Source organism: Melospiza georgiana, chromosome 33, assembly GCF_028018845.1.
Source record: "Melospiza georgiana isolate bMelGeo1 chromosome 33, bMelGeo1.pri, whole genome shotgun sequence".
NCBI classification, from domain to species: domain Eukaryota; kingdom Metazoa; phylum Chordata; class Aves; order Passeriformes; family Passerellidae; genus Melospiza; species Melospiza georgiana.
The window spans coordinates 3218976-3236080 of NC_080462.1; the positions used below are offsets into that span (position 1 = coordinate 3218976).

Sequence of the window (17105 nt, forward strand, 5' to 3'; positions counted from 1 at the left end):
CGTGCGGGGGGACACGGGGCTGGACACGGGGGTGGACACGGGGATGGACACGGGGGTGGACACGGCTGGACACGGGGGTGGACACTGATGGACACAGGGGTGGACACTGCTGGACACGGGGTTGGACACTGGGGTGGACATGGCTGGACACAGGGGTGGACATGGGGATGGACACGGGGATGGACACTGGGATGGACAGGCTGGACAATCGCCAGGGGTCTCCTCACCCATCCTCAGCCTCAGCCTGGGGGAGAAAATGGGAAGAGAAAGGAGAAAAGTGGGGGAGAAAACGGAGAAAAATGGCGGAGAAAATGGAGAAAAACGGGGGAGAAAATGGCGGGAAAACGAGGGGAACATGGCGGGAAAATGTGGGAGAGAAAAATGGCGGGAAAATGTGGGAGAACTGTGGGGAAAACGTGGGAGAAACGGTGTTTTCCTTGGAAATGTCCCGGTTTTGGGTGGGTTTGGGGGGCCGGAGGGGTTGGAGAGCCCCCGTGGAAGGTTCCAGAGTCGCTCTGGGGCCTGCCCTGACCCTGCTGTGCGCAGGTGGGGCTGCCATGAGGGCCGGCGTGCAGGAGGGCGACCGCATCCTCAAGGTGGGCGCTCCCGGATCCCGGGAAACTCCCACATTCCCGGGGGAAATTCCCGTTTTCCCAGCCCTTTCCCACATTCCCGGGGTAAATTCCCATTTTCCCATCCCTTTCCCACATTCCCGGGGTAAATTCCTGTTTCCCCAGCCCTTTCCCACATTCCCGGGGTAAATTCCCGTTTTCCCAGCCCTTTCCCGGCCGTTGCAGGTGAACGGGACGATGGTGACCAACAGCTCCCACCTGGAGGTGGTGAAGTTGATCAAGTGTGAGTTCCTGGGAATTCCGTTCCCATTCCCCGGGAAAACACGGACCTGTGGCGGGGGGGAGGACGTTTTCCATCCGTCAGGAATTCTGGAAGTGTTTCCAGCCCCACACTTTCCCTGGAATTTTTTCCCTGTGGATTTTCCCCGCAATCCCCTCTCACATTTCCCCATTATCCCAGACTTTCCCTGGAATTTTTTCCCTGTGGATTTTCCCCGCAATCCCAGCTCACATTTCCCCATTATCCCAGACTTTCCCTGGAATTTTTTCCCTGTGGATTTTCCCTGCAATCCCAGCTCACATTTCCCCATTATCCCAGACTTTCCCTGGAATTTTCCCCTGTGGATTTTCCCCGCAATCCCAGCTCACATTTCCCCATTATCCCAGCCTTTGCCTGGAATTTTCCCCTGTGGATTTTCCCTGCAATCCCAGCTCACATTTCCTCATTATCCCAGACTTTCCCTGGAATTTTTTCCCTGTGGATTTTCCCCGCAATCCCAGCTCACATTTCCCCCATCCCAGACTTTCCCTGGAATTTTTCCCCTGTGGATTTTCCCCGTGGTCCCAGCTCACGTCCCCCCGTTATTTGCCCGGATTGCCCCCGACATTCCCGTGTCCCGTTCCGTTCCCAGCCGGTGCCTACGTGGCGCTGACCCTGCTGGGCTCCCCGCCCGGATCCGCCGCGGCCCCGGGGTCCCAGCCCGAGCCGGAGCCCTCGGCGGGTCCCCAGGGGCCCCCCCAGCGCATCACGGAGCCGCGGCCCCTGCAGGTGAGGCGCAGCCCGGGGGGGCCCTGGAATTACGGGGGGACACCGTCATTCCCGTCATTCCCGTCATTCCCATCATTCCCATCATTCCCGTCATTCCCATCATTCCCATCATTCCCATTATCCCATTCCCATCGTTCTTGTTATTCCCATTCCCGCCATTCCCATCATCCCGTTATTCACATCATTCCCATTATTGCCATTATTCTGTTCCCATCATTCCCACCATTCCCATTATCCCATTATTCCCGCTGTCATTCCCACTGTTATTCCCCTTGTTATTCCCATTATTCCCATTGTCATTCCCACTGTCATTCCCATTGTCATTCCCATTATTCCCCTTGTTATTCCCATTGTCATTCCCATTGTTATTCCCATTGTCATTCCCACTGTCATTCCTATTATTCCCGTTGTCATTCCCATTGTCATTCTCATTATTGCCATTGTCATTCCCGCTGTCATTCCTGTTATTCCCGTTGTCATTCCCGTTATTCCCATTGTCAATCCCATTGTCATTCCCATTATTCCCATTGTCATTCCTGTTATTCCTATTGTTATTCCCATTGTCATTCCCATTGTTCCCATTGTTAATCCCATTGTCATTCCCGTCATTCCCATTGTCATTCCCATTGCCATTCCCGCTGTCATTCCCACTGTCATTCCCACTGTCATTCCCGTTATTGCCATTGTCATTCCCGCTGTCATTCCCGCTGTCATTCCTGTTATTCCCATTGTCATTCCCATTATTCCCATTGTCATTCCCGTTGTCATTCCCCGCTGTCATTCCCGTTGTTGTCCCCCCCTGTGGCCCTGCAGGACCCCGAGGTGCAGAAGCACGCGGCGCAGATCCTGCGCAACATGCTGCGCCAGGAGGAGGCCGAGTTCCAGGTACTCTCCCACCTTTCCCATTTTCCCACTTCTTCCCTTTCTTTTCCTCCTCTTTTTTTTTCCTACTTCTCCCAGAAAACCCCGGGAGAATCCCAGGAAAACCCCTCTAACCCCATCCCTCAGTCCCTGGGTCTGCCACGCTGGGAATTCATTTTGATTTTTCTGCAGATTTTTTTTTTTTAATTTTTTGGGGTTTTTTGGGTGCTTTCCTGGGTTTCCCTGGGAATGCTGCTGGGAATTCCCTCTCTGTTTTTGGGGTGTTTTCCCTGGGAGCTCTGTCAGAATTCCCTGTGTGGTTTTTTGTGTGTCTTCTCGTATTTCCCTGGGAGCACTGCTGTAACTCCCTGTCTGCTTTTGGGCTGTTTCTGGGCTGGTTTTGGTGTGTTTCCCCTGTGAACCCTGATGGAATTCCGTCTGTTTTTGGGCTGTTTTCTCGTGTTTCCCTGGGAATTCCCTGTCTGTTTCTAGGCTGTTTTCCCTGTGAACCTTGCTGTAATTCCCTGTCTGTTTTTGGGGCTGGTTTTGGGTTGGTTTTGGGCTGTTTTCGGGCTGTTTTTCCCTGTGAACCCTGCCGTAATTCCCTGTCTGTTTTTGGGGCTGGTTTTGGGCTGGTTTTGGGTTGGTTTTGGGCTGTTTTCGGGCTGTTTTCAGGCTGGTTTTGGGCTGTTTCTGGGCTGTTTTCAGGCTGGTTTTTGGGGCTGGTTTTGGGTTGGTTTTGGGCTGTTTTCGGGCTGTTTTCAGGCTGGTTTTGGGCTGTTTCTGGGCTGTTTTCAGGCTGGTTTTTGGGGCTGGTTTTCGGGCTGTTTTTCCCTGTGAGCACTGTCAGAACTCCCTGTCTGTTTTTGGGCTGGTTTTGAGCTGGTTTTGGGCTGGTTTTCCTTGAACCCTGCTGTAATTCCCTGTCTGGTTTTGGGCTGTTTCTGGGCTGTTTTCAGGCTGGTTTTGGGCTGGTTTTGGGCTGTTTCTGGGCTGTTTTCAGGCTGGTTTTTGGGACTGGTTTTGGGCTGTTTTTCCCTGTGAGCACTGTCAGAACTCACTGTCTGTTTTTGGGCCTGGTTTTGGGCTGGTTTTGGGTTGGTTTTGGGCTGTTTTCGGGCTGTTTTTCCCTGTGAGCACTGTCAGAACTCCCTGTCTGTTTTTGGGGCTGGTTTTGGGCTGGTTTTGGGCTGGTTTTCCTTGAACCCTGCTGTAATTCCCTGTCTGGTTTTGGGCTGTTTCTGGGCTGTTTGCAGGCTGGTTTTTGGGCTGTTTTCGGGCTCTTTTCAGGCTGGTTTTGGGCTGTTTCTGGGCTGTTTTCAGGCTGGTTTTGGGGTGTTTTCGGGCTGGTTTTTGGGCTGTTTTTGTGGCTGTTTTTGGGCCGTTTGTTTCTGGCCCGTTTTCCCTGTGAGCCCTGCCGCGATTCCCCGTCTCTCTCTGTGCCCAGCGTTTCCAGGAGCTGCTGCAGCGGCAGCCGGGCGCGGGCGCGGCGCTGGAGGAGCAGCTGGAGGGGGCGCGGCGCCGGCTGAGCCAGCTGCAGCTCAAGGTGCTGCAGGAGACGCGGGGCACATGCCCGGTACGGAACGGATACGGGTGGAGACGGGAAATTAACCGGGAATGATCCTGGGAATGACCCGGGAATGGATGCAGGAATGTACAGAATGGACCGGGATGGATATGGGGATGTACAGGGAAAAAAAATCAGGAATGAGTATGGGAATGTGTGGGAAAACACCAGGGAATGATCCTGGGAATGTGCGGGAATGGATCAGGGAATGAATATGGGAATGTGCAGGAAAATATCTGGGAATGATCCTGGGAATGTACGGGGATGGATCTGGGAACGAATATGGGAATGTGCAGGAAAATATCTGGGAATGATCCTGGGAATGTACGGGGATGGATCTGGGAATGATCCGGGAACGATCCGGGAATGAATATGGGAATTATCATGAGATAGATTCTGGGAATGACCCGGGAATGCATCTGGGAATGATTCTGGGAATGATCCGGGGATGTACAGGAATGAATCTGGGAATGAATATGGGGAATGTGCAGGAAAATATCTGGGAATGATCCTGGGAATGTACGGGGATGAATATGGGAATGATCCGGGAATGAATATGGGAATTATCATGAGATAGATCCTGGGAATGATCCGGGAATGCATCTGGGAATGAATATGGGAATGATTCTGGGAATGATCCGGGAGTCAGTGTGGGGGTGAGTGTGGAAATGATCTGGGAATAAAAATCCAGGAGTGATCTGGGAATCAATCCAGGAATGAATCTGGGAATTCTGGGAATGAATATGGGAATTATCCTGGGAATAAATACAGGAATGATCCAGGAATAAATACAGGAATAATCCTGGGGATGATCCCGGGAATAAATCCAGGGAAAAAAATCCGGGAATCAGTCTGGGAATAGATCCAAGAATAAATCTGGGAATTCCAGGAATAATCCTGGGAATCATTCCTGGGAACGATTCTGCGAATGATCCCAGGAATAATCCCGGGGTTGCCCCTGAGCCCTTCCCGGCGTTTCCCAGGAATTCCGCTTTTCCCAAAAACCAGAGCTGGGGGTGGCGGGGGCTCGGTGGGAACTTCTCCCTGATCCCTTTTCCCTTTTTCCCAGGATTTGGGCCCCTCCCGGCCCCTGGAGGGGTCCCCGCAGCTCCCGGGGCGCCTCCCCAGGGACCCCCAGGACGGGAGCGCGGGGCCCGAGGAGCGGGGCCCGGCCCTGGCAGAGGTGAGGGGATCCCGGGAAAAACGGGGGGAAAACACGGGGAAAAAGGGGGCAAAACACGGGGAAAAACAGGGGGAAAATGTAGGGAAAATCTGGGAAAAAGTCCGGGAAAAAAATGGGGGGAAAATATGGGGAAAATCTGGGAAAAAATACGGGAAAAAAGCCGGGAAAAAACAGGGGGAAAATGTGGGAAAAAATACAGGGAAAAATACGGGAAAAACCCGGGGAAAATCCAGGGAAAAAATGGGAAAATCAGGGGAAAATTCTGGGGAAAAATCTGGGAAAAATCTGGGAGAAGGGCAGGGAAAATCCCAGGAAAAATCCGAGAAAAATCTGGGAAAAATCCAGGGAAAATTCTGGGGAAAAATCCAGGAAAGAATACGGGGGAATTCTGGGAAAAACCCGGGAAAAAATACAGGAAAATTCTGGGAAAAATCTGGGGAAAATACGGGAGAAAAAAAACGGGAAAAAATTCTGGGAAAATTCTGGGGAAAATCCAGGAAAAAGGGCAGGGAAGAGTTTGGGAAAATCCCGGGAAAGTGGGGGGAAAACTGCAGGGAAAATGTGGGAAAAGAGAGAGGGGAAAGTTCCAGGGAAGATTTGGGAAAAAGGAGGAGAAATTCCAGGGAAGGTTTGGGAAAAGCAAGAGGGGGAATTTCAGGAAAGTTCTGGGGAGAAGGTGGTGGGGGAAATTAAGGGAAAATTAAGGGGAAATTAAGGGAAAATTAAGGGAAAAGTAAGGGAAAAACCGGGGGGGAAATTGAGGAAAAAGGGGGGGAATAATTCCAGGAAAAATCTGGGAAAAGGGGATGGAAATTCTGGAAAAAACTCCATGAAAAGTTTGGGAAAAGTGGGGAAAATTCCAGGAGGGGTTGGAAACCCTGCCCCCAGAATTTGGGGTTCCCCTGGGGGGGTTTTTGGGGGTGCTGATCCCGAAATTCCCGTTCCCAGGTGTCCCGGAATTCCGGCTTCTCCCAGCCCGGCAGCCCCCGGAGCTCCCCCGTGCTCGGCTCCCGCCTCCCCTCGGACCCGGTGCGGCTGGAAAACCCCAAAAAACACCAAAAAACCCCCAAGAAATCCCCCAAAAAAATCCCAAAAAACCCCAAAAAATCCCCAAGAAATCCCCCAAAATATCCCCAAAAACCCCAAAAAATCCCCAAAAATCCGGGGCTCCCCCCCGGTGACATTCCCGGCGCTGATCCCGGTTTTTGTTTGGGACAGGGATCGGGGAGGCCCCAGATCATCGGGCCCGAGGAGGATTGTGAGCCCGGGAGCGGCAGCAACGAGGTGAGGGCTCGGGAAAAGCGGGAATGGGGGCTGTGGGAATTCTGGGGGGTGTTTGGGGGCATTTTGGGGGTTTTGGGGATTCCAGGTGGGATTTTTGGGATTTTGGGAACTCCAGGTGGGATGTATGAGGGCATTTTGGGGATTCCAGGGGGGATTTTCGAGGGGATTTTGGGCGATTCCAGGTGGGGTTTTTGGGATTCCAGGTGGGAATTTCCTGAGGGGATTTTTTGGAGTTTTGGGAACTCCAGGGGGAAATTTTGATGAGATTTTGGGGATTCCAGGTGGGATTTTCGAGATTCTGGGTGGGATTTTTCAGGGAATTTTTTGGGATTTTGGGAACTCCGGGTGGGAATTTTTAAGAGGGGATTTTTGGAATTTTGGGGATTCCAGGTAGGATTTTTTGGGATTTTGTGGATTCCAGGTGGGATTTTTGGGATTCCTGGGGGGATTTCCGAGGGGATTTTGTGGATTCCAGGTGGGATTTTGGAGGGGATTTTTGGGATCCAGGCAGTTGCCACCTCTCCCTCTCTGTGTTCCCAGAGCGATTCCGTGTTCCAGGATTTGGGAATTCTCAAATCCCGCCCGGCCCACCTGGGGGTTTTCCTGAGGTTCCTCTTCTCCCAGGCCGATCCCACTCCTCTGGTAAGGAATTCCCAAAATCCCCGGGATTTCCTGGCCCCTGGGATCCCATTCCCAACCCCTGGCACCTCCCACAGCATTCCCAGGGCTCTGGAATGGAGCGGAATTCCCAGGATTTCCTCAAAATTCCCAGGATTTCCTCAAAATTTCCTGTATTTCCTGACCCTTGGATCACATTCCCAACTTTTGGCACCTCCCAGAGATCCCGGGAATATTCCTGGGATCAGGAGGGTGCAGAAATTCTGGGATTTCTTCAGAATTCCTGGGATTTTCTGACTTTGGGATCCCATTCCCAACCCCTGGCCCTTCCCAGAGATTCCAGGAATATTCCTGGGATCAGGAGGGTGCAGAAATTCCAGGATTTCCTCAGAATTCCTGTGATTTCCTGACCCTTGGATCCCCTTCCCAACCCCTGGCACCTCCCAGAGTTCCCAGGAATATTCCTGGGATCAGAAATGCCAGGATTTCCTCAAAATTCCTGTGATTTTCTGCTCTTGGGATCCCAGAGATCCCAGGAATATTCCTGGGAATAAGACCTGAGCAGGAATTCCGGGATTTCCTCAAGATTCCTGGGGTTTTCTGCTCTTGGGATCCCAGAGATCCCAGGAATATTCCTGGGAATGAAACCTGAGCAGGAATTCCGGGATTTCCTCAAAATTCCTGGGGTTTTCTGCTCTTGGGATCCCATTCCCAACCCCGGTCCCTTCCCCAGAGCATCTCCAGGGCTCCGGATGGAGCAGAAATTTGGGGATTTGCTCAGAATTCCTGGATTTCCTCCCCGCAGCTGTTCCACCTGTGCTCCGAGGTTTGCTGCCAGCAGAGCCCCCGGGACGGGCGCGCCCTGGGCAGGGACATCTGGAACGTCTTCCTGGACAGGGCCGCGGTGAGACCGACGGAATTCCCGTTGGGAATTCACGGGGTTTGGGGGCATTCAGGGGCATTTTGGGAGGGTTCCGAGGGGTCCAGGGAGGATTTTCCAGGGTTTCCAAGAGTTTTGGGGCGATGTTCTGGGATTTTTGGGGAGGATTTTCGGGAATTTGGGGAGGATTTTCCAGGAGTTACGGAGGATTTTCTGGGGAGAATGTTAAGGAATTTCGGGAGGGTTTTCCGGGATTTTGGGGAGGATTTTCCTGGGAATTTTTTGGAGGATTTTCCTGGGACTTCGGGGAGTTTTAAGGAATTTGGGGAAGGTAAGGATTCTCAGGGATTTGGGGAGGATTTCTTGGGGTTTTTCGGAGAGATTTTCGGGAATTAGGGATGGGTTTCCCGGGATTTTGGGATGGATTTCCTGGGATTTTGGGATGGATTTTTTTCTGGGATTTCATGAAGATTTTCCAGGATTTTTGAGATGTATTTCCCCAGATTTTGGGATGGATTTCCCCAGGGTTTTGGGATGCATTTTCCTGTATTTTGGGAGTATTTCCCCAGGATTTTGAGATGTATTTTCCCAGATTTTGGGATGCCTTTCCCAGATTTTCGGGATGCTTTTCCCAGATTTTTGGGATGCTTTTCCCAGGATTTTGGGATGGATTTTCCAGGACTTTGGGATGCTTTTCCCATATTTTGGGATGCTTTTCCCATATTTTGGGATGCCTTTCCCTGTTTTGCAGCCCCTGCGGGTGAAGCTGCCGGAGCAGCTCCTGGCCGAGATCGGTGAGTTGGGAATTCTGGGAATTTCCCCCGGGAAAAGCAGCCCTGGGCCGGGGTTGGGAATTCCCAAAATCCCGGATTTTTTCCCCAAAATCCCGGGATTTCCCGGAGCGTCCCCAAAATCCCGGGATTTTCCCCAAAATCCCGGATTTCCCGGCATCCCCAGAGCTGCGGCTGCGGAACGGGGACGAGCTGCGGCCGGCGCTGCTGGAGGCGCAGGAATCGGTGATCCCGGAGATCCAGGAGCAGCTCCAGGACTACAGGTGGGAACCTGGAAAAATCCCGTGAAAGTCCCGTGAAAATCCCGTGAAAATCCCAATTCCGGGAACCCCGGGAGCTCCCCGTCCCGTTTTGGGGCAGAACCTCAGGAAAACCCCGGATTTTGGGAGGTTTTTGCGCCTCCCAGTCCCGTTTTTTGTTTTGCTTTTTCCCAGCAGAACCTGAGGAAAATCCCAGATTTGGGGAATTTCGGGAGCCTCCCCATCCTCTTGTTTTCGGCTTTGCCCACAGACCCAAGGGGAAAATTGGGAATTTCAGGGATTTAGGGAATTCCAGGCCCTCCCCATCTCATTTTTTTTAGCTTTTCCCAGAGAGCCAAGCGGGAAATGTCAAATTTTGGGAATTTCGGGACTTCCTGGGCAATCCCAATCCCGGTGTTTTGGCTTCTCCCATAGAACCAAGCAGGAAATCCCAGACTTTGGGAATGTTGGGGATTCTGGGAGTTCCCAATGCCCGTTTTCTGGCTTTTCCCAGAGAGCCGAACGGGACATCCCAGATTTTGGGAATCCCAGCCGTCCCCAATCCCATATTTTTTTTTTTAGCTTTTCCCGGAGAGCCAAGCAGGGCATCCCGGGTTTAGGGAATTTGGGAATCCCGGCCGTTCCCAATCCCATATTTCTTTTTTAGTTTTTCCCAGCAAGCCAAGCAGGGCATCCCGGATTTAGGGAATTTGGGAATCCCAGCCTTCCCCAATCCCGTTTTTTTTTTTTTTAGCTTTTCCCGGAGAGCCAAGCAGGGCATCCCGGGTTTTTGGAATTTGGGAATCCCGGCCGTTCCCAATCCCGTTTTTTCCCCCGTCCAGGACGAAGCGCACGCTGGGGCTGGGCAGCCTCTACGGGGAGAACGAGCTGCAGGAGCTGGAGCTGGGGAACGGCCCCCGGGAGCCGCGGGAGGGCCGGGACAGGGAGCGGCAGCTGGCGGAGAGACAGCTGGGGCACCTCGGGGACATCCTGTGAGGGTTTGGGAATCTGGGAATTTGGGATTGATCACTGGGATTGATCATTGGGATCATTGGGAACGGCCCCCGGGAGCCGCGGGAGTGCCGGGACAGGGAGCGGCAGCTGGCGGAGAGGCAGCTGGGGCACCTCGGGGACATCCTGTGAGTGTGTGGGATCACTGGGATTGATCAATGGGATTGATCATTGGGATTGATCATTGGGATTGATCATTGGGATCATTGGGAACGGCCCCCGGGAGCTGCGGGAATGCCGGGACAGGGAGCGGCAGCTGGCGGAGAGGCAGCTGGGGCACCTGGGGGACATCCTGTGAGTGCTGGGAATCTGGGAATTCGGGATTGATCACTGGGATTGATCATTGGGGATTGATCATTGGGATCATTGGGAACTGCTGTGGGATCATTGGGATTGATCTATGGGATCATTGGGAACTGCTGTGGGATCATTGGGATCATTGGGACAGGGAGAGACAGCTGGGGCACCTTGGGGACATCCTGTGAGGGTTTGGGAATCTGGGAATTTGGGATTGATCACTGGGATTGATCATTGGGATCACTGGGATTGATCATTGGGATTGATCATTGGGATCATTGGGATCATTGGGGATTCCCTAAGGGATCATTGGGACAGGGAGAGGCAGCTGGGGCACCTCGGGGACATCCTGTGAGTGTATGGGATCACTGGGATTGATCACTGGGATCATTGGGATCACTGGGATTGATCAATGGGATTGATCATTGGGATCACTGGGAACTCCAGTGGGATCATTGGGAATTGCCATAGGATTGTTGGGATGGGCACCCCGGGGACATCCTGTGGTAATTCGGGAATTCCTGACGGGATTCGGGGCTCCGGTGGGAATTTCGGGATTGGGAACGGGGATTTGGGATTGGGAGTGGAAATTTTGGGACTGGGAACGGGGATTTGGGATTTTGGGATTTGGGAATTTGGGATTGGGAGTGGGAGATTCCAAGCAATTCCTTTTTCCCGCAGCTCCAAGTACGAGGAGGAGCGGAGGTGAGCGGATCCAGCGGGGAAAAACCCCGGGAATTTGGGACATTCCCGATTTTCCCTGGGGAATCTCTTTCCCCCTTTTACCCGTCCCTCTTTTCCCTGCCATTCCCAATATTCCCTGCCATTCCCAATTTTCCCTGGGGAATCTCTTTCCCCCTTTTTCCCATCCCTCTTTTCCCTGCAATTCCCAGTTTTCCCTGTGGATCCTTTCCTTGCAATTCCCAATTTTCCCTGGGGATCCTTTCCCCAGAATTCCCGATTTTCCCTGGGGATCCTTTCCCTGCCATTCCCAGTTTTCCCTGGGGATTTTCCCTTTCCCTGGAATTCCTGATTTTCCCTGGGGATCCTTTCCTTGCAATTCCCAATTTTCCCTGGGGATCCTTTCCCCGCCATTCCCAGTTTTCCCCTGTGGATTTTCCCTTTCCCTGCCATTCCCAATTTTCCCTGGGGATCCTTTCCCTGGTATTCCTGATTTTCCCTGTGGATCCTTTCCCCTGGAATTCCCAATTTTCCCCGGAATTCCCAGTTTTCCCAGTGGGTCCTTTCCCTGGAATTTCCAGTTTTCCCTGGGGATTTTCCCTTTCCCTGGAATTCCTGATTTTCCCTGGGGATCCTTTCCCCTGGAATTCCCAATTTCCCCTGGAATTCCCAATTTTCCCTGGGGATTTTCCCTTTCCCTGGAATTCCTGATTTTCCCTGGGGACCCTTTCCCCTGGAATTCCCAATTTTCCCCGGAATTCCCAGTTTTCCCAGTGGGTCCTTTCCCTGGAATTTCCAGTTTTCCCTGGGGATCCTTTCCCCTGGAATTCCCGATTTTCCCCGGAATTCCCGATTTTCCCAGTGGGGTTTTCCCAGGGAATCCCGGGGATCCCTGCCCATCCCAGCCTCTGGAATTCTCTCTCTGGCAGCTCTCCCATGGCCTTCGCCCTGAGCACGTTCATGGCCCACGCCGGGATCCGGCCCCGGGAATTTCGGGAATCTCGGGAACTGCGGGAACCGCGGGAATGCCGCAACCCCGAGAAGCTCCCGGACAAGGACAAGTGGCTGCCCTTCTTCCCCAAGGCCAAAAAGGTGCGGACGGACGGACGGACGGACGGCCCCGACTCCCGGGAATCCTCACCCGAACCCGGGGAAATTTACGCGGGAATTCTGGGGTTTCTTTAACCAGATCCTGGGGTTTGGGGGTTGAGGGGGGAAATTTGGGATTTGGGATGGAAATTTAGGGTGGGACTTTGGGATTTGGGCGTGTTGGGAATTCCGGGAGTTCCCAATCCCATTTGGGGATGGAAATTTGGGATTTGAGGTGGGAATTCGGGGTTAGGATGGGGGTTTTGGGTTTGGGATGCAAATTCAGGGCAGAAATTCGGGATTCGGGATGGGAATTTGTGATTTGGGATGAAAATTTAGGATGAGGATTCGGGGTTTGGGATGGGAATTTGGGGTTGAGGATGGAAATTTAGGATGAGAATTCGGGGTTTGGGATGGGAATTCGGGGTTGGGGACGGAAATCCAGATTGAGGACGGAAATTCGCGGTTTGGGGTGGGGATTCAGGACTGAGGATGGGAATTCAGGGTCTGGCGCGGGGGTTTGGGATTTCTGCCGGGGGAGGGATTCCCGGGATCCCGAGCGATTCCAGGATTTTTTCCCAACAGAGCAGCAGCTCCAGGAAGGAGAAGGAGCAGAGGCAGAACCCGATCCTGAAATACATCGGGAAACCGCGGAGCTCCTCCCAGAGCAGTGAGTGAGCCCGCAACGGCGCGGAAATCCGGGGGAAAAAATCCAGGGAAAATCCGGGAAAATCCAGGGAAAATCCGGGAGAAAATCTGGGAAAATCCAGAAAATATCCAGGAAAAATCCAGGGAAATCTGGGAAAAAAAATCCAGGAAAAATCTGGGAAAAATTCTGGGAAAATCCGGGAGAAAATCCGGGGGAAAATCCAGAAAATATCCAGGAAAAATCCAGGGAAATCTGGGAAAAATCCGGGGTAAAATCTGGGAAAATCCAGGGAAAATCCGGGAAAATCCGGGAACCGCCTGGCCCCGGCACGCCTGGGATTCCTGGGAATTTATTGGGATTTTATGGAGGTTTTCTTGGGATTTTATTGGGATTTTACAGGGGTTCTCTTGAGATTTTTCTGGTATTTCCCAGGGATTTCCCCAGCATTTTCCTGGGAATTTCCTGGGATGTTATTGGGGTTTTACGGGGGTTTTCCTGAGATTTGTCTGGAATTTTGCAGGGATATTTTCCTGGGATTTTCTTGGGAATATCCCAGGATTTTCTTGGGACTCTCCTTGGATTCTCCAGAGATTTTCCTGGGATTTCCCCTGGAATTCCCAGAGATTCTCCAGAGATTTCCCTGGGATTCCCCCTGGGATTCCCGGATCCCGGCCTCACTCCCGCATTCCCATCCCGTTGGTTTTTTTTTTCCGTTCCCATCCCATCAGCATTCCCAAATTCCCGGTTTTTTCCCCCGGGATTTTGGGAATTCTGACAGCTCCCTTTTGTTTTCCAGCATTTCATGTCCCCCTGTCCCCCACTGAAGGTAAAAATTCCCAATTTTTCGTTGCTTTTCCTTCATTTTTCCTGTCATTGTTTTCCCTTGGTTTTGGGGTTTATTCCCATTTTCCCTTCCCTGATGAAATTCCTGGGAACTCTGGGATTTGGGGGGAGTTGGGATTTGGGATTTAGGATCAGGGTTTGGGAATTTGGGATTTTGGAGGGAAATTGGGAGTTTAGGACTTAGGAAGGGAAATTTGGGACTTGGGATGGGAATTTAAAGTGGGAAATTTGGGGAATTTAGGATGGGAGTTTTGGGATTTAGGCTGGGAAATTTGGGATTTAGGAGGTGAAATTTGGGATGGGAGATTCAGGATTTGGGCTGGGAATTTTGGGATTTGGGATGGGAAATTCAGGATTTGGGCAGGGAATTTTGGGGATTTTGTGGTCAGGAATTCTGGGATTTGGGCTGGGAATTCTGGGCTTTAGGACCGGAAATTTGGGATGGGAATTTACAATGGGAGATTTGGAATTTCGGATGGGAATTTGGGGATTTAGGACGGGAAATTCAGGATTTAGGCTGGGAATTTGGGGATTTAGGCTCAGGAATTCAGGATTTGGGCTCAGGAATTCAGCATTTGGGCTGGGAATTCGGGGTTTAGGCTCAGGAATTCGGGGTTTAGGCTCAGGAGTTCCGGGTTTAGGCTCAGGAATTCAGCATTTGGGCTGGGAATTCGGGGATTTAGGCTCAGGAATTCGGGGTTTAGGCTCAGGAATTCAGGATTTGGGCTGGGAATTCAGCATTTAGGCTCAGGAATTCAGCATTTGGGCTGGGAATTCGGGATTTAGGCTCAGGAATTCAGGGTTTAGGCTCAGGAATTCAGGATTTGGGCTGGGAATTCGGGATTTGGGCTCAGGAATTCAGGATTTGGGCTGGGAATTCGGGGTTTAGGCTCAGGAGTTCAGCATTTGGGTTGGGAATTCGGGGTTTAGGCTCAGGAGTTCAGCATTTGGGCTGGGAATTCGGGATTTAGGTGCAGGAATTCGGGATTTGGGCTCAGGAATTCAGCATTTGGGCTGGGAATTCGGGGTTTAGGCTCAGGAGTTCAGCCTTTGGGCTCAGGAGCTGCCCGTGTCCGGGCCAGCTCCCCACGTCCCCGCATGCCGCGCTTTCCCCCGCGCAGCAGTGAAGCCGGGGAACGTCCGGACCATGATCCAGCACTTTGAGAACAGCCACGGGGAGCCGCCGGAGCCCAACGCGCAGCGCCTGAGCACGGGCAGCATCCCCGAGGAGCTGCTGGGCCCCGACACAACGACGTGAGGGCCAGCCGCGCTCTGGGGGCCTGGCATGGGATCCGGGGGCTTGGCATGAAATCCGGGGGGTTGGCATGAAATCCGGGGGGTTTGCATGGAATCCGGGGGGTTGGCATGGAATCCGGGGGGCTTGGCATGGAATCCGGGGGGCTTGGCATGGAATCCGGGGGGCTGGCATGGAATCCGGGGGGCCTGGCATGGAATCCGGGGGGCTTGGCATGAAATCCGGGGGCTTGGCATGGAATCCGGGGGGCTGGCATGGAATCCGGGGGGTTTGCACCAAAATCCAGGGGGGTTGGCACCGAAATCCCGGGGGTCTTCCCTCGTAAATCCCAGGATTTTTGTGCCATATTTTCCCTACATCTGGGGGTGGGTTTTGGCCCTAAACCCTTGGGATATTTTGCCCTAATTCCTGGGGGGGTTTTTGCCGTAATTCCTGGGGATTTTTTTGCTGTAATTCGTGGGGTTTTTTGCCCCAAATCCCAGGATTTTTGCCCTAATTCCCCCAAATTTCCCCATTTGCAGCAGTTCTCGTTGCGAGGCGCGCCTGATTTCACCCATAAATACCGGGATTTTTTGCCCTAATTCCCCGTTTTTTGCCCCATTTACAGCAGTTCCCAATGCAAGGCGCATCTGATTCCTCCCATAAATCCCAGGATTTTTTGCCATAATTCCCGGGGATTTTTGGCTGTGAATCCCAGGATTTTTTGCCAGAATTCCCATTTTTCCCCATTTTTTGCCCCATTTGCAGCAGCTCCCGTTGCGAGGTGCGCCTGATCTCTCCTGCGAATCCCGGGATTTTTTGCCCTAATTCCTGAGATTTTTTTTGCCATAAATCCCAGGATTTTTTGCCCTATTTCCTGGGATTTTTTTTGCCATAAATCCCAGGATTTTTTGCCCTATTTTCTGGGATTTTTTTTGCTATAAATCCCAGGATTTTTGGCCGTAATTCCTGGGAAATTTTTTGCCATAAATCCCAGGATTTTTTGCCCTATTTCCTGGGATTTTTTTTGCCATAAATCCCAGGATTTTTGGCCGTAATTCCTGGGCTTTTTTTTGCCATAAATCCCAGGATTTTTTGCCTTATGTCCTGGGATTTTTTTTGCCATAAATCCCAGGATTTTTGGCCGTAATTCCCGGGGGATTTTTTTCCCCATGAACCCTGGGGCTGTTTGCCGTAATTCCTGTTGATTTTTTTGCCACAATTCCCACTTTTTTCCCCCATTTTTCGCCCCGTTTTCAGCAGCTCGCGGTGCGAGGTGCGCCTGATTTCAATGAGATTTACCATAACTCCCCTTTTTTGCCCCGTTTTCAGCAGCTCCTGGTGCGAGGTGCGCCTGATCTCTCCTGTGAATCCCGGGATTTTTTGCCCTAATTCCTGGGATTTTTTTTGCCATAAATCCCAGGATTTTTGGCCGTAATTCCTGGGAATTTTTTGCCCTATTTCCTGGGATTTTTTTTGCCATAAATCCCGGGATTTTTGGCCGTAACTCCCGGGGGATTTTTTTCCCCATGAACCCTGGGACTGTTTGCCGTAATTCCTGTTGGATTTTTTTGCCTCAATTCCCGTTTTTTCCCCGTTTTTCGCCCCATTTTCAGCAGCCAGCGGTGCGAGGTGCTCCTGATTTCAATGAGATTTACCATAACTCCCCTTTTTCGCCCCATTTTCAGCAGCCAGCGGTGCGAGGTGCGCCTGGGGCGCTCGGAGTCGCTCAAGGGCCGGGAGGAGCTGCGGCGCTCGCGGCGCTCGGAGCTGGTGCCGCGCTCGCGCAGCGACGTGGACATGGACACGGGCAGCGACACGCCCCGGCTGCACTCGGCCTCCTCCTCCGCCTCCAGCCTCTCCAACAGGTGGGGATTCCATGGGAATCCCGGAATTCCGGGGGGCCCCGACCCGGGGTTGGGGTAACGGGGGTCTGGGGGCGAAATATGGGGAGGTGGGAGCACCAGGATTGGGGGAGTTTGGGATTTTGGGGTGTTTTTGGGGGAATTCTTGTGCCTCTAGACTCTCCAAAAGGTGGGGAATCCATGGGAATTCCATGGGAATCCTGGAATTCCGGGGGGCACGGACCCAGGGTTGGGGTAACGGGGGTCTGGGGGCAAAATATGGGGAGGTGGGAGCGTCAGGATTGGGGGAGTTTGGGATTTTGGGGTTTTTTGGGAAGGGCTTTGCACCTCCAGCCTCTCCAACAGGTGGGGAATCCATGGGAATCCATGGGAATCCCGGAATTCCGGGGGGCA

At 52.5% G+C, this 17105-nt stretch overlaps 1 protein-coding gene across 1 annotated transcript in view; it reads left to right on the plus strand.

Moving 5' to 3' along the window:
* The window catches only part of ARHGEF11 (Rho guanine nucleotide exchange factor 11), a 40985-nt gene that overhangs the window by 5961 nt on the left and 17919 nt on the right, over nucleotides 1–17105 (plus strand). The window contains exons 4-22 of the mRNA XM_058042676.1: nucleotides 547–596; nucleotides 798–855; nucleotides 1484–1620; nucleotides 2434–2505; nucleotides 3929–4057; nucleotides 5118–5231; nucleotides 6180–6260; nucleotides 6450–6515; nucleotides 7056–7157; nucleotides 7939–8037; nucleotides 8765–8807; nucleotides 8971–9067; nucleotides 9886–10035; nucleotides 11033–11056; nucleotides 11962–12124; nucleotides 12707–12791; nucleotides 13567–13596; nucleotides 14735–14867; nucleotides 16536–16715. Coding sequence (XP_057898659.1) covers nucleotides 547–596; nucleotides 798–855; nucleotides 1484–1620; nucleotides 2434–2505; nucleotides 3929–4057; nucleotides 5118–5231; nucleotides 6180–6260; nucleotides 6450–6515; nucleotides 7056–7157; nucleotides 7939–8037; nucleotides 8765–8807; nucleotides 8971–9067; nucleotides 9886–10035; nucleotides 11033–11056; nucleotides 11962–12124; nucleotides 12707–12791; nucleotides 13567–13596; nucleotides 14735–14867; nucleotides 16536–16715 — 1813 coding nt within the window. The remainder of the gene's footprint in view (nucleotides 1–546; nucleotides 597–797; nucleotides 856–1483; nucleotides 1621–2433; nucleotides 2506–3928; nucleotides 4058–5117; nucleotides 5232–6179; nucleotides 6261–6449; nucleotides 6516–7055; nucleotides 7158–7938; nucleotides 8038–8764; nucleotides 8808–8970; nucleotides 9068–9885; nucleotides 10036–11032; nucleotides 11057–11961; nucleotides 12125–12706; nucleotides 12792–13566; nucleotides 13597–14734; nucleotides 14868–16535; nucleotides 16716–17105) is intronic.